The sequence below is a fragment of the Ascoidea rubescens genome, assembly GCF_001661345.1.
Source record: "Ascoidea rubescens DSM 1968 unplaced genomic scaffold ASCRUscaffold_15, whole genome shotgun sequence".
NCBI classification, from domain to species: Eukaryota; Fungi; Ascomycota; class Saccharomycetes; order Ascoideales; family Ascoideaceae; genus Ascoidea; species Ascoidea rubescens.
This window is the reverse complement of record NW_017962927.1, coordinates 298,685-312,293: the sequence shown is the minus strand read 5'-3', so window position 1 is coordinate 312,293 and position 13,609 is coordinate 298,685. Positions and strand designations below refer to the sequence as shown.

The 13,609-nt window shown below is 30.6% G+C and overlaps 6 protein-coding genes across 6 annotated transcripts; 2 read left to right on the top strand and 4 right to left on the bottom strand.

Annotated features, from left to right (window-relative positions):
• Positions 1 to 1,297: 1,297 nt before the first annotated feature.
• Positions 1,298 to 3,028, top strand: MTF2 (Mtf2p; the record flags this gene model as incomplete). The annotated part of the gene is made up of 1 exon (XM_020192054.1): positions 1,298 to 3,028. The coding sequence occupies one exon, from the start codon at positions 1,298 to 1,300 to the stop codon at positions 3,026 to 3,028; it is 1,731 nt and encodes a 576-aa protein (XP_020045185.1).
• Positions 2,860 to 4,539, bottom strand: ASCRUDRAFT_77601 (uncharacterized protein). Its single transcript, XM_020193931.1, has one exon. It carries the CDS (start codon positions 4,137 to 4,139, stop codon positions 3,285 to 3,287), a length of 855 nt encoding a protein of 284 aa, XP_020045184.1. The 5' UTR covers positions 4,140 to 4,539; the 3' UTR covers positions 2,860 to 3,284.
• Positions 4,540 to 6,465: 1,926 nt separating this feature from the next.
• On the bottom strand, positions 6,466 to 7,746 carry ASCRUDRAFT_38460 (TauD/TfdA dioxygenase family protein; the record flags this gene model as incomplete). Its single annotated transcript, XM_020190858.1, has 1 exon — positions 6,466 to 7,746. One exon carries the CDS (start codon positions 7,744 to 7,746, stop codon positions 6,466 to 6,468), a length of 1,281 nt encoding a protein of 426 aa, XP_020045183.1.
• A 1,650-nt stretch (positions 7,747 to 9,396) lies between these two features.
• Positions 9,397 to 10,113, top strand: ASCRUDRAFT_38540 (L domain-like protein; the record flags this gene model as incomplete). The annotated part of the gene is made up of 1 exon (XM_020190867.1): positions 9,397 to 10,113. A coding segment is annotated over one exon (717 nt), but the record flags the coding sequence as incomplete, so codon positions are not given.
• Positions 10,114 to 10,901: 788 nt separating this feature from the next.
• Positions 10,902 to 11,276, bottom strand: ASCRUDRAFT_117307 (uncharacterized protein). The gene has a single exon (XM_020188852.1). It carries the CDS (start codon positions 11,156 to 11,158, stop codon positions 10,961 to 10,963), a length of 198 nt encoding a protein of 65 aa, XP_020045181.1. The 5' UTR covers positions 11,159 to 11,276; the 3' UTR covers positions 10,902 to 10,960.
• Positions 11,035 to 12,452, bottom strand: SUA7 (transcription factor TFIIB). Its single transcript, XM_020193930.1, has one exon. The coding sequence runs from the start codon at positions 12,411 to 12,413 to the stop codon at positions 11,394 to 11,396; it is 1,020 nt and encodes a 339-aa protein (XP_020045180.1). The 5' UTR covers positions 12,414 to 12,452; the 3' UTR covers positions 11,035 to 11,393.
• Positions 12,453 to 13,609: the final 1,157 nt, after the last annotated feature.

The following is a 13,609-nucleotide window of genomic DNA, read 5'->3' as shown; positions in this document are numbered from 1 at the left end:
TATTGGGATTTTGCATTTCTTTTCGTTTTTTGCAGTTTCTTCTGAGAGATAGCAGTATTTCAGATTATGTTCCAGTTATACTCAAATTATGCTCAAATTGTGCCCAAATTATTCGCAGTGTTCAGAAAAAAAATCTACAGGCGTAGACGAATCATAGACGGCCAGGCCATTTACAAGCAGACAGCCCTCCCGGTGGCACGGGGCCAGTGCGCCGTTGGCCGAGACACAGCGCAAGTTTGTCCCGCTGCTTCGGGCACATGCAGTCACATCCCAGAAACGCTCGATCGGGGACGAAGACAGAGATCCCCGGTGCGAGCGCTTTATTTCCGATATTTTTTTCGCGTTGGTGAAGAAAGCTCGAGAAACTGCCATTTCGAAGCAACCAGAAGAGACACTATTATCCAGCGCAGGTCTCTGGGGGTTTTCTTTTTCTCGAGCTCGCACCGACCCCCTCAGGCTTTTTGTTGGGCTTCCTGCGCTCTTTCCTTGCCTGAGAAAAGGCAAGGTGAAATTGTAAAACTGTAATCCTGAAACTGACTTTCTTTTACTAGTTTTCGACATCGAGCAATCCGCAGCTTCATAAACACAGAGAGCTAAGCAAGTGCTGAACAAATGGCAATACCAATTTCAATTTCCCCCATCACTATCGGTTCAGCTGCTCTCATTTTGTTTCTTTTAAAATCTCTTATGATTTCTTGGGTTGTCTTGAGGCTTCTTTTTTTGTCCTGCAACTTTGACCTGGTCTGCTCCTCACTACTAGCACCGGCACTGGACTTATTGTGCGGTCCTATTCATTTCCATCAGATTATCTCGATTTGTGCCCGTCTCATCCAATTCGATCGCAACCAAGCACGTACATTTGATATTTCTTTTATTGCATTTCTCTCCTTGCTTCCTATAATTAGCGCAGAAAAATGTTTTTATTGGTATTTGTATGTGTAATTATAGAACCCACCACGGAAACTAAGCTATTAATACTTCCCTTGTCACTCTTTGTCTCGGCAGCAGAACCGTTTTTCGCTTCATTATGGCTCCGTGCTTGTGTCATGTTCAGGCGGGCCACTCTCATGCAATGCACATGTGCACATATACTGAAACATGTGTGCAGGCGCATATTCTGCATTCGATCCTCACTGCTGTTCCGGTTAATATTTTTGTTGAATCACGTGTTTTACTTTTTTTCTCTCTGGCTATTTTTTCATTTTTTTTTTCGCTAGGCAAATCGAATCAAACCTTCATCGAAAGTCTTTTAAGAACGTATCGTATCGTATCTCCTCTTGCTGACCTGATTTTCATAATGTTATATATCAAAAGACTACCTCTTCAGAGAACAAGAACTTCTCTTAACTTACTTACCAACCATCGCTTTTTGTCCTCTCACCCACTACGACTTTCCAAATCCGATTTTGATTTCCTCTTCAACGATCTTGATAAATTTGAAAAAAAAAACAGTAATTTAAACGCCAATAAACTTGATAATGCCATTGATAACACCATTGAAAATACTGCCAATCATACTCAAAATCTAAAATCAAATCAAAATCAAAATCAAAATCAAAATCAAAATCAAAATCAAAATCAAAATCAAAATCAAAATCAAAATCAAAATCAAAATCAAAATCAAAACGAAAGCTTAGACCTTGACGACATATTCTCTCAATTATCAAATGATTTAAAATCTTCAAAAAATAATAACTATAAAGCTTCTAAACATACCGCCACCAACAAACCGAACCACGATGACGACGAATACGACCCCTTGTCAATGCTAGACAAAATCTCAAATTTTCACAACAAGTCTACTTCAAAAAATACCGATTTCCCACAACCTTTATCCTACAAAAATTTCAAATACGACAATGATGAAAATGTCTCCTTCAAAGAAAGAAACCCCTTCAAATCCTCAAAGATATCAAACATAACTGACTTTTTCGAAAAAAACTTATTCGATAACGTCTTCTCAAACTCAGACTTCGATCCCTTATCTCCTTCTTTATCTCCCGATTCTTCATCTTTATCCCAATCTTCTTCACAAAAGACAACCGATAATAAAAAAATTAACGAAGAATTTCAAGCCTTATTCCAAAAGGCTTTCATCGACAGTAAAATAGCCCCTGCTTCTTCTCCCACTTCTATCCTAAAAAGCGATGAAGACTACAAATTCCATTCCCTAAAGAAAAAATTAAAAGTCAGAAAAACTTATTTAAAAACTTTGAAATCTCAACTCCGGAAAATTGCTGCTCTAAATTCAGAAATAAATACCACCCTATCCCCTTCCTTAAACTACATTAATACAAAAATCATTTCAAACTACGACATGGTCGACTTCATCCACAATTACATAATAAAATCTTATAATGAAAACATCTCAAATACTGAAATTCAAAATCTAGATCTTGAAACAATACACAAAAAATCAATTGAAAACCCTTCATCTCCAATTGTCAACAATAAAACCTTATCCTGTCTACTAATCCAGTCCTTTAACTCCTTATACCTAAATTTCCCAAACAAATACTCAAACTTTAATGATATCATATCCATTTACCAAAACTTGAAAAAGGACAAAAAATACCTATACCTATTATTAAATGGCTGCTCAATAGATTTTTATAATTTGTTACTTCAAATCTCCTGGGACACCTCAAAGGACATCACCCTAATTGAATCCTTAATTTGTGATGTATCCTTTAGCGGTTTATCATTCAACCAAAATTCTTTATCAATCTTGAAAAAAATTTACAATGAATCAAAATCTATATTATACACAAATGAAATTGATATAACAGACACTAATCTAAAAAGAATCGACATTGATTACTATAACTATGAAGCAAATTTTGAAACTAAAGATGGCCAAAGAATCTTTCATCAACCAAAAAACCAATCCATATTTTGGAATCCCTCTGATTCAAGTGTTACCTATGAACTTTTAAAAATGATAAGGAAACTTCAAACAGTCTTTGATGCCATTGATGCAGTTAAACCAGATACTATAACCAATGAAACACAACAACTAACTATTTAAAAAAAAAACAAAAAAAACAATCAATTATTTAATGAGAATCAACAGCTATTGATTTTCTTTTTCTTTTTCTTTTTTTGATTCTACATTATATTTTTAAATCTTTTACTCTACAATAATCATGTATATATGAAAAAAAGATATGAAAAAAAGAAGTTGTTAAATTAATATAAATAAAATAAAATAAAAAAAATAAACAAATACTATCGTAAAAAAAATCAAATATAAATCATAAACTATCTAAAATAAATATAAAATCTTAGTATCTTCTGTTACCATATGAACCTTCTTCATTATTATTATTGTTTCCATATTCATTGCTATTGTTTTTCTTGTATGATGAGCCATAAGAATTATCATTGTCATTATCGTTTATATTTTCATTATAATCGTAACTATTCTTGTTAGAATCAGTTTTTCTACCACCGAAAGATGAAGAACCATATGAATCATTGTCATTTTTTTTACCATAAGATGAAGAACCATATGAGTTATTATTGGTATCTTCATTATCATTATTATAAGAGGATGATCCGTAAGAGGAATTGTTTTTCTTTTCATATGAAGAACCATATGAGTCCTCATTGTCATTCTTCTTTTTGTTGTATGAAGAACCATAAGAAGTTTTATTTTCATTCTCATTGTCATTATCATTATTATAAGATGAAGAACCGTAAGAACTATTTTTCTTACCATAAGAATTGTCGTCATCATTATTACTTGTTTTTCCATAAGAGGAGCCATAAGAGTTGTCATCGTTCTTCTTTGAATAAGAGGATCCATATGAGTTATCGTTATTGTTATCATTGCTAGTATTTGTATTGTATGAGGAAGAACCGTAAGAGTTGTTATTATTATCATCATTCTTTTTTCCATAGGATGATGATCCGTATGAACCATCCTTTTTACCATAGGAGTTATCATTGTCATTATTGTCATTATCATTATCATTATCATTGTTACCATAAGATGAAGAACCATATGAACTCTTATTCTGTTTTTGATAACTGGAAGAACCATATGAGTTTTCATCTTCATTTGCGTTGTTTTTTCCGTATGAAGATGATCCGTAAGAATCTTCTTCACCACGATTGTTACTACCCCAACCACTCATTGCTAACTGTAATTGTAATAAAAATGTAAATAAACTTTTTTAGATAACTGAATCAAGGAAAAAAATAAATTGTAAAATAATTGAACGATTAAATAACAATTGACTATAAGAATCACAAAAAGTATCTCTCATAATGAAATATTTAGAGAAGTTGCGATATTTATATCAAAAGAAAAAATTATATTAAATCATTCTTTGCTCAAATGATAATATTGCAAATATTGTGGTGAAATCACTTGAAATTTTGGGATATTTTAAGTGAATTGAGCAATTTTACAATATCAAATGGAGTTCCGTCAGCATGTTTTTATCAAATCGATGCTAATGAAAGGGAAACGAGGAAGTAATTGAAATATAACTGGTCAAGTTTAATCCATCTGAATATCATGGTATAAGGTGTGCTTTAAGGAAAATGATTCAAATGAAATGAAATTGAATTGAATTAGCACCATGTGCTTATCGCTGCTTCACTTAGTTCAGCAAGCAGCCGAAATGGAATATAAACATGTTTCGATTTTGTAGAAATGGTAGTTTAGTCTTTAGAGTTAACTATTAAGCAGAATAGCTCTGAATTTGGAGGTAGAGAGTTTTGAGAATCTTGAAACCAGACTTGAAGATGGTTCAGAGATAGTTTGGCTGGGGATGTTGGAGACAAATTTCAGGAAGATGGTGCAAAAGAAGAAGAACCTTGTTAACAGGACGCCAAAAGCCTAAAACCCCTCACTTTGGAAGCACGGTATCTGGTTTATTGCCAAATTTAGATATTGCCTAAAATAGTAATTGTGTGTTATTTTAGTGGCGCAAGTAGAAGAACATTCGATTTTCAGACAGCCCGAAAAAAAGCACAAAGGGTTCTGTGTTCGAACTACGCTCAGGAGCACATTATTTGACTATAACAAAAATCATTTCCTAATTGGGTCGAGTAATATATTTTGGGTTGGTGCAAGTGGATGAGTTGAACAATAAATAATTTTTCGCACTGTTTCACAGAGGTAATAAGTCCAAATCATCTAAAAGAAATTGTACTACTATTAAAAGTGGCTTAAAAACACACTATCTATTACAAATTCTTAGTTTTGACTATTTTACCGAGGTTCAAATCAGTTGATTGTCTTAAACATGTACTTTTGCTGATTCGAAATGAGGTAAAACGCATTTTGATTTTGATTTTGATTTTGCCCAGAAATATTGCTTCAGACACAAGTAATTAAAATATAGTATTACTTTCAACAATATAAATAAAGGAAATCCAAGGTTTTTAACAAGAATCAAGCCATAAACAAAATTTTATTTTGCTGTTGCTTCTATCTTTTTTTTGTTGCAAAGCTAATAATCAATTTTATTTTATATTAGTTAGTTAATACGAAATTACTTCCAATTTATTTCTATTAAGCCAAGCACTGTAATTTAGTTTTTTGTATGAAAATCTAAAACTGCTTGTTTAATTCTAAAATTTCCTTACTATAAATTGCTGCTAGTTTCATCAGATTCCATCCTAACATGATTCCAAGATTTTCACTCATATTGTTTTGTTAATTGACTTAGTTTTAGTCTAAAAACACAACAAAAGAAAAAGTCAATTAAAAAATATCTTGTAAAACAAATACTGAAAAATATAAATCAAAAAATTGCTATTTTTTTTTAATATAACACATCTAAAAAAGACATACCAGCCCTTCGTTGGCATTGTTATTTTAATTTGTGCAGTTTAGTTCCATCTTGTTTATTTTCAATTAATATTAACCAAGATTTAATGCGTTGTTAAATTTTAAACATAAAAATTTTTAGATTTAGCTTTTCTTCCAGTGTTTGAACGTTTTGATCAGCTTTGTGCTTTCAAACCCATCAATATTGTTAAATTTATAGATCCATTGCGCTTTTTTTGTATTTAGATTTACTTTCAAAAGTTTTATAAAAGTTTTTATTACTTTTTAGATTTATAGGAATTTGAAACCAGTCGTAATGTGTGTATTTATAAGACTGATTATTAAAACCATGTATATCTGATGTCATGATGGTATTATATTCACTTTCTAAAATTGGAAATGTTGCATTAACTTAAATTTTATTTTTTTTCATTTTTTTTTAAAATGTTCACAGATATAGAGATGTTCCAAAAATATTTATGATAGAATTACAAAGTTTTGAGCTATATCTTTTAAGCTAAAAATAATTTAACCATTAATCTTATCTGCAAGTTTGAATAAAAAAAATAGCAAAAAATTAAACAAAAATATTAAATAGGAATCTTAAATCAAATTTATAAATATAAACTCTAATTTTTTTAAAAGACATAATTGATAAATGTTTATGGGGTTGTTTTTTTCTAATTTAAAGATAAACCTAAAGCTTCTCTTTGGGATTTAGATTTTGGATCAAAAAATGGAACTTCAGCCAACGAGGTAACTCTAGTTCCATGTCTTGGTTCCAAACCTTCATAATCCCACACTGTGCTATGATTGGATATTCTGTTGTCCCAAATAGCAGAAGTACCATAACCTGGTTTTGTTGGTTTCCAATTGAATCTGACTTGTATATCAGCATTTTTTTCAATAACACTGAATAAATAATTCAAAATAAGATCAGATTCTGGTGGTTCTAAACCAACAATGCTCTTTGTCATACTTCTATTAACAAATAAGAATTTCCAGCCGGTTGCAGGATGAGTTCTAACAATAGGATGTCTTCTTTCAATATTTTTAGGACCACTAAATGGATCATTTCTATCAAGGTAACCATGAGCTGAGACAAACACAGCTTCTTTCCCATCCAAAAACTCTTGTAAAGCAGGAGATAGTTTATCATAGGCTGCATAAGTTGAAGACCAAATAGTATCACCACCAAGATCTGGAATGGAATCATTATGCAAATGGGTAATACCGGCTGGTTGGAATTCGTGAACTAAATCAGCATGCCATGTTCTATTACCATAGCCAGTAAATTTTCTATCAAAGTTACCAAAATTGTTATTTTTAAAAGTCAAATGACCACTTTTGTAATTTGGCCAGATAACAGTAACACCATCCAAATCTGGAACTCTTGCAGCTTGAGCGTGAACCTCAACTTGACCCCAATAGTGTCCTAATTCCAATTGCTTTTGAGGAGATAGTTTTTGATCTCTGAAGAAAACAACAACTCTTTCAGTGATCAATAAAGCCAATTCATCTTTTTGCTGATCAGTTAAATCAGATAATTGCAATCCAACAATTTCGGTACCAATTTTTTGAGTAAGATTAATAACTTTCTCGGCAGCACCAAACAAAGCTTTCTTTTCTGGGTCAGCATTTGCAGCTCTTTCAATGTATGGAAATTCTTTATTTCTAATTTGAATAGCTTCATCAAGAAAAACCGGCACTTTTTCTTTATCTGGGACTTGTGGATAGCCTCTTGATAGATCAATACCAGCATCTTTGAATCTTTTAATGGCAGACTCAGGTAGAGCCTTAAGACCTTCTAAATCTCCACCAGAAGGAACGTCTTTTGAAACAGCAGATTTGTTATGAATGTAAGCAGTTTTCAGCTGCTTCTTAATAATATTTTCGATTTGTTCATCAACTGATAGGGTTGAGGGCTTGGAAGCGTTTTGTAAGGTGATTGTTTGAGACATATTAAAAATTCAAAAGAAATTGCATCGATAGAGCAAATATGATTGAATACGACCTAGACGGAGAAAAAACATCTCAAAAAATCGAATAAAACCACACTCTTATATATGGTTCTGGTTGGAAGATACCCCAGAGCTGCAGCTTATTAGTATCTCTCTGAATTAATAAGCAAAACCCGGATCATTGCAGCTCTTTATTACTTGGTTGGTCTACAGGAAAAGCTTAATCAAAGCGTTGCACCACAGTCCACAGTATTTCAATACAGCAGCAAATCCCATGGCTGCAAGACCTTGCGATTCGCTAGCCGAGCTGAGGTTCTCCACATCTAGCAAACAGCTTCTTTTCAGCACCTAAACAAGAAGGTCCGCTAGCTCTTCTCCAACACACCTTCTCGATCACTAGCAGCACCTGGCGATGTTGCAATACACCAAGATAGCAACTCTTTGTGCAGAAGCCCGTGACATTTACCCTCAGAAATGCCAAACAAATGATTACAAATTGTCTGCGTGGGTCTTAATCATGTCTCATTACTTCAAAGTAGAGTGTTTCATTCTCAATTAAAAATCACAATATAATAAATACATAGTAAAACAGTAATGACCAAATTGTACGATTCAGGAATTCAAGAGAAGTGGTCGTCCCTATGATTCTGTGTATCAGAGAGGGTCACATGACCGCATAAGTGTTTTTTCGGGATTCTGGTGCACAAACGGTTTGTAACTCATTGAAGATAGCAATTTCCTTTTTGGGCGGCAGATATAATCACCTTCTCCTCCTCTCCCATACGGGGTTTGAGAATTTGGACCCCTAACTCAGGGTCTGGCTTGGGTCACAAAACAACAAAAGTACTGCAATGAAAAGGCTCGTTCGAAAAGCAGTAGATGGTGGAAATGAGACAAGTAGATTATTTTGTTGGATATCCTCCTCATGTTGTGAAGAGCATTTCCCAGAAGCTCCCCTTTGATATTCTCTGGCTATTAACTCTTGCCGACTGTTCGATTCGAAACGAGGCCTACAAGATCCTCTTCAGCTCACTCTTTATTAGAAATGTTGATGCTGAACATGTGCCTTTAACTCAATCCAAAGTCAAGAAGTCGTCAAAGAAATCGAGAAACCGATTTTTATTTAGACTATACATTGATTCTTTGAGTAAATTCAAAATTCCAATCTCTTTTTTCACTATTTGCTTAGTCATTGACGTTAATTTTACAAAAGATTTGAAAGAAAATCTACTTATTTTTAAACAACAAATTAATAATTTCAATAATTTGCAGTTTCTTCATTTCAAATTCAATCGTTTTAGAAACTTGGTTAATGAAGAGGAATTCCACCATCTAATTAAACTATATGATGATCTTGTCACTGATTTATTTTCGTCAAACAAAGACTCGTTGATTAAAGTAGTCTTTCAATTCAATAACTCAAGAAACTATAACTTGGACATCAACAATCTAAATTTTATAAAACAAATTAAAAATTTAAAAAAAATAAGATCCTTTTTAGTTAATGGATTAAATGCCGAAAATACAAGTAATATTATTAATGATAACGTTGATAAGAATGCTGATGATAACACCAATGTCAATATAATTCCAAATTCCAAATATTTGGTTAAAGTCTGCTTTTCAAATTGCAAAAAAATATCTCAAATAATGAATTTCAAAAATAAAGGAATCTATAATTTTGCAAATTTGAAATATTTATCTCTATATAGAAACAAGATTGAATCAATTGATAATTTATCCAACTTGTATAATTTAAAAAAATTGTTTTTGGATTCAAATATCATCAAAAAAATTGATAATTTATCAAACTTTTTAAATTTAAAACAACTTCATCTAAATCACAATCGAATTAGTAAAATTCAAAACTTATCAAATTTAATCAATCTATCTCAATTACATTTATCTGAAAATTTAATCACAAAAATTGAAAACTTACATAATTTAACAAATCTAAGATACATAGATCTATCTCACAATAACATTCATAAAATTGAAAATTTAGATAACTTGAAAAAATTAACTTATTTAAATCTTTCTTTCAATACAATATTTAAGATTGATAACATGGAAAATTTATCAAATTTGAAAAATTTAAAATTAGCATCAAATTTAATAAAAAAATTTGAAAATTTAGATAACTTAACTTCACTTGAAAATTTATCATTAAACTTTAACAAATTGAAAATCGTTCAGTTCACTGAAAACTTGAATTTATTAAAATCACTTTATTTATCAAGTAATGAAATTGAATCCTTATCAAATGTCAATTTTTTGACAAATCTTGTTGAATTAAAAATAAATTCAAACATGTTGAACGAATTTTCAAATGATTTTAAAAATTTAAAACATTTAAAAAAATTAGAAATAAATTCAAATCGAATTCAAGAAATCGATTCTAATAAATTAAATGGGTTTAATAATTTATCAGTACTCAATTTAGGACACAATAAATTAACTAAATTCCAAATCGATAATCATAGTTTAAAATCAATTGAATCACTAGCTTTAGATTGTAACTTAATTAATGAAATTTCTACTATTAATAAAAACCAATTCAATTTACTACCTAATTTAAAAATATTATTTCTAAGTAATAATCAAATACACAATATTGAATGGTTAAATCGTTTGTCGTCTAAACTTGCTACTGTTTATTTAAATGTAAATAATATCACCAATATTCCATCATTAGAAAACTTAAAGAACTTAGAACAGTTAAATTTAAGATATAATCAAATACACAAAATTGAAAATTTGGACAAAAATTTAAAATTAACACATATAGATTTAACTAAAAACTTGATTGAAAATATTAATGGAATTGAAGAGTTGGAAAATTTAAAACTTTTATTACTAATTCAAAATAAGATCAAAAGTATTAAAAAATTTAAATTTAAATCCAAGAGTACTCTTTCTATTGTTATTAATGAAAACAAAATTGAAGAAATACTCGATGGTAATTATTTTAAGAATTTGCAACCTGGATCATTAGAATTTGAACTCAATTTCTTAAATGATTTAAAAGGAGTCGAAAGAGATGATAATTATTCTTCGATAGAACCTTATTTAGTTGATTCTTTTCTTTTACATTAAACTTCTGAAAATAATAAATCTGTTAATAAATATTATCTTAGATTAGAGAAAAGTTAATAGACTGCCTAGTAAAATATTCAATTCCCCCCAAAAATACTGTTTATTTCAAACTATATTATTATATAAAAATAATAAGACTAGTTGAAATTCTATTAAAAAAGAAAAAAAATAAAATCAGGAATTTTTTCTGAGAACAATTCCTATGAGAAAAAAAAAAATTTTGACCAATTTTTATATTTGCATTATAATAAAAACTTATTAAGAGAGTGAAAAAATTACAATTTTCCTGATTTTGTTTTGTATTATCAAGATACATTATAATATAAACCAAATTTTATTTCAACGCCAAACAAATCACTTATTACTATAATTGCTATACTTTTTTAGTCTTTGTTTTTTAGGTTTTTTAGATTGTTTTTTTTTTCAATAATCTTTTTAAAAGATTTGATTAAAAAAATAGCGTCAATGAATGAAAATTAAATATTGATGATCCCATAATCTGGTACCTTTCCTTGAGTTGAAGAGATTACTAGAACCTATACCAATAATATTCAATTATTGGGAAGGTTGTTTAAATCAACCATTCCTTTTTTAATCCAGGCAGGATCAACTAATTTCTCCCTTTCAATGTATAAGAATCTATAAATATTCTTAATAGTATTATCACTTACCCCAGTTTTATCAGAAATTTGTATTGGTTGTACATGAGCCTTAAAAATTATAACTGCCATATAAATGACAGCAGCTGCAATTGTAATTGGTGATCTACCACTGAGAACTCCGGTTTCGTTAGCTTTTCTAGCTATATACTCAGCACCATTTGTAACTTCAACAGATAATCCAAGATTTGAGCAAAATCTTCTAATAATATCCGAAGCAGTTGTTTGAGTGGATTGCAATTGATCACCAGGAACAATAGTGGTACCGTCCTTTAGGGCCTTTTCATCAATAATTTTTTTAATTATTTTTGAAACTTTACCAATTTCTTTTTTTGGAACCTTTGTCAAGGCCCAAATCTCTTTGAAAGTTCTGGCTACATTAGCCTTACGACAACCCAAGAAAATGGCAGCAGCCATGATTGATTCCTGGGACTTACCTTTCAAGGTCTTTTCTTCATAAGATAGCTTGTAGATTTCCTTTGCAGCATCTTGAACGATTTTGGGTAAGGAGTAACCATCGCACATCTGGGATATTCTCGCATAGGCAGATTCAAGGACGTTTTCCTTCTTAAGAACGTTTTTCCTTTGAGTCTTTGACAACGATAAAAAGGACTTGTTGTCGCGAGAATCGTAGCCAATAACAGTGGAGAGCTGGTCACCATCCAACAATGGGTTGCTGGCATCTCCCACACGAGAAGGATCGTCACCATTCTGGTCGTCGTTGGAAAAGGTTCTCCATTCAGATCTTGTATCGACCAAACGATCAGAGAGCACCAATCCACACAATCCACAGACAATATCGCCCTCGCTGAACCTCTCAACCAACTCAGGAGGAAAGCGCTTGCACTCTGGACATGTCAAAATCACATTCAAATTGGGACCTTCGTACACTTCTTCGTCGAGCATGGACATGACTGGTATGAGAGATAGACACTGCTGGTTCTTCAAGTCCCTCACCAAGAAGAAGAAGCAAAGCTACTTGATTTAAAATCAGAGGTAAACGTTACCCGGCCGCGGAAGCAGCTTTCTGTGCTTCTTCCTCTGAAGGAGCTTCTGCTGGAGAAGTGGAGATGCTGGATGATAGTTTCCTGCGAAACTAGATGTATTATGTGAATTATATAATAGTATATCGGGAAATAATAAATAATTAGTAGAAAAGACAATCAAAAAAACTAGTAATAACTTTGTTTTATACAATGAAAACACAATAATTAAGTGAAACAAAACCATTGGATGAATTGATTTATAAAAACAAAAAAAAGAAGGGAATTTGGAAATTAAAATGAAAGTATTTGACAAAAATAATTAAAAACAAAAACTTTTTTTGATAAACAGCATTTGTAATTCAACAAAATATAAAATATGATATCAACAAGACAAAAACAGCATTTGACAATGGACATAAAAACATAACAAAAACAAATTATCAACAATAATCAAAAAATTCAAAGATAAACAAATGAAATATTTAACAGAAAGTAAAAATAAAAGTGATGGTAAAAAGAAAAAACTATAAGAATAGAATAATGTAAAAAAATAAACAGTTAGAAGAAATTTTTTTTAGAAGCATGAGAAATTTCAACAAACAAAAAACAAAAAAAATGAACTATTGCCTTTTTTTGTTTAGATAAATAACAGATTTCTTTTTTTTTTCTTTTTTTTTCTTTTTCTTTTCTTGAAATTTTTCAAAAATTTTTTTGGGATTTTTTTCTTTCTTTTTTTTTAAAAGAATAAATTTTTTTTAACAAGAAACACTAGAAACTTATTTCTCTTCCATGTTTAGAAATAGAAAACAAAAACAAACAATATAAGATAAAATAAAATAAAATAAATATTTTAAAATATGACAGTTAAAGATATTGATGAATAAATAAGAAAAAGCACAAGCACACTCACACACACAAACAGATAAGAAAATAAAAAAAATATTAAGAAATAATTTAAAAAGAAAAAAAAATGACGAAAAAACTTAAGCATAAATAAAGCCATTATTACCCTCAACTCTATCTAATCTCGCATCTCTTGATAACCCATATAATTCATTTAATTGAAATTGAGAGCTGGAGCCTGAACCATTTAATGAATTGTTGATCATGAGATTCATATCA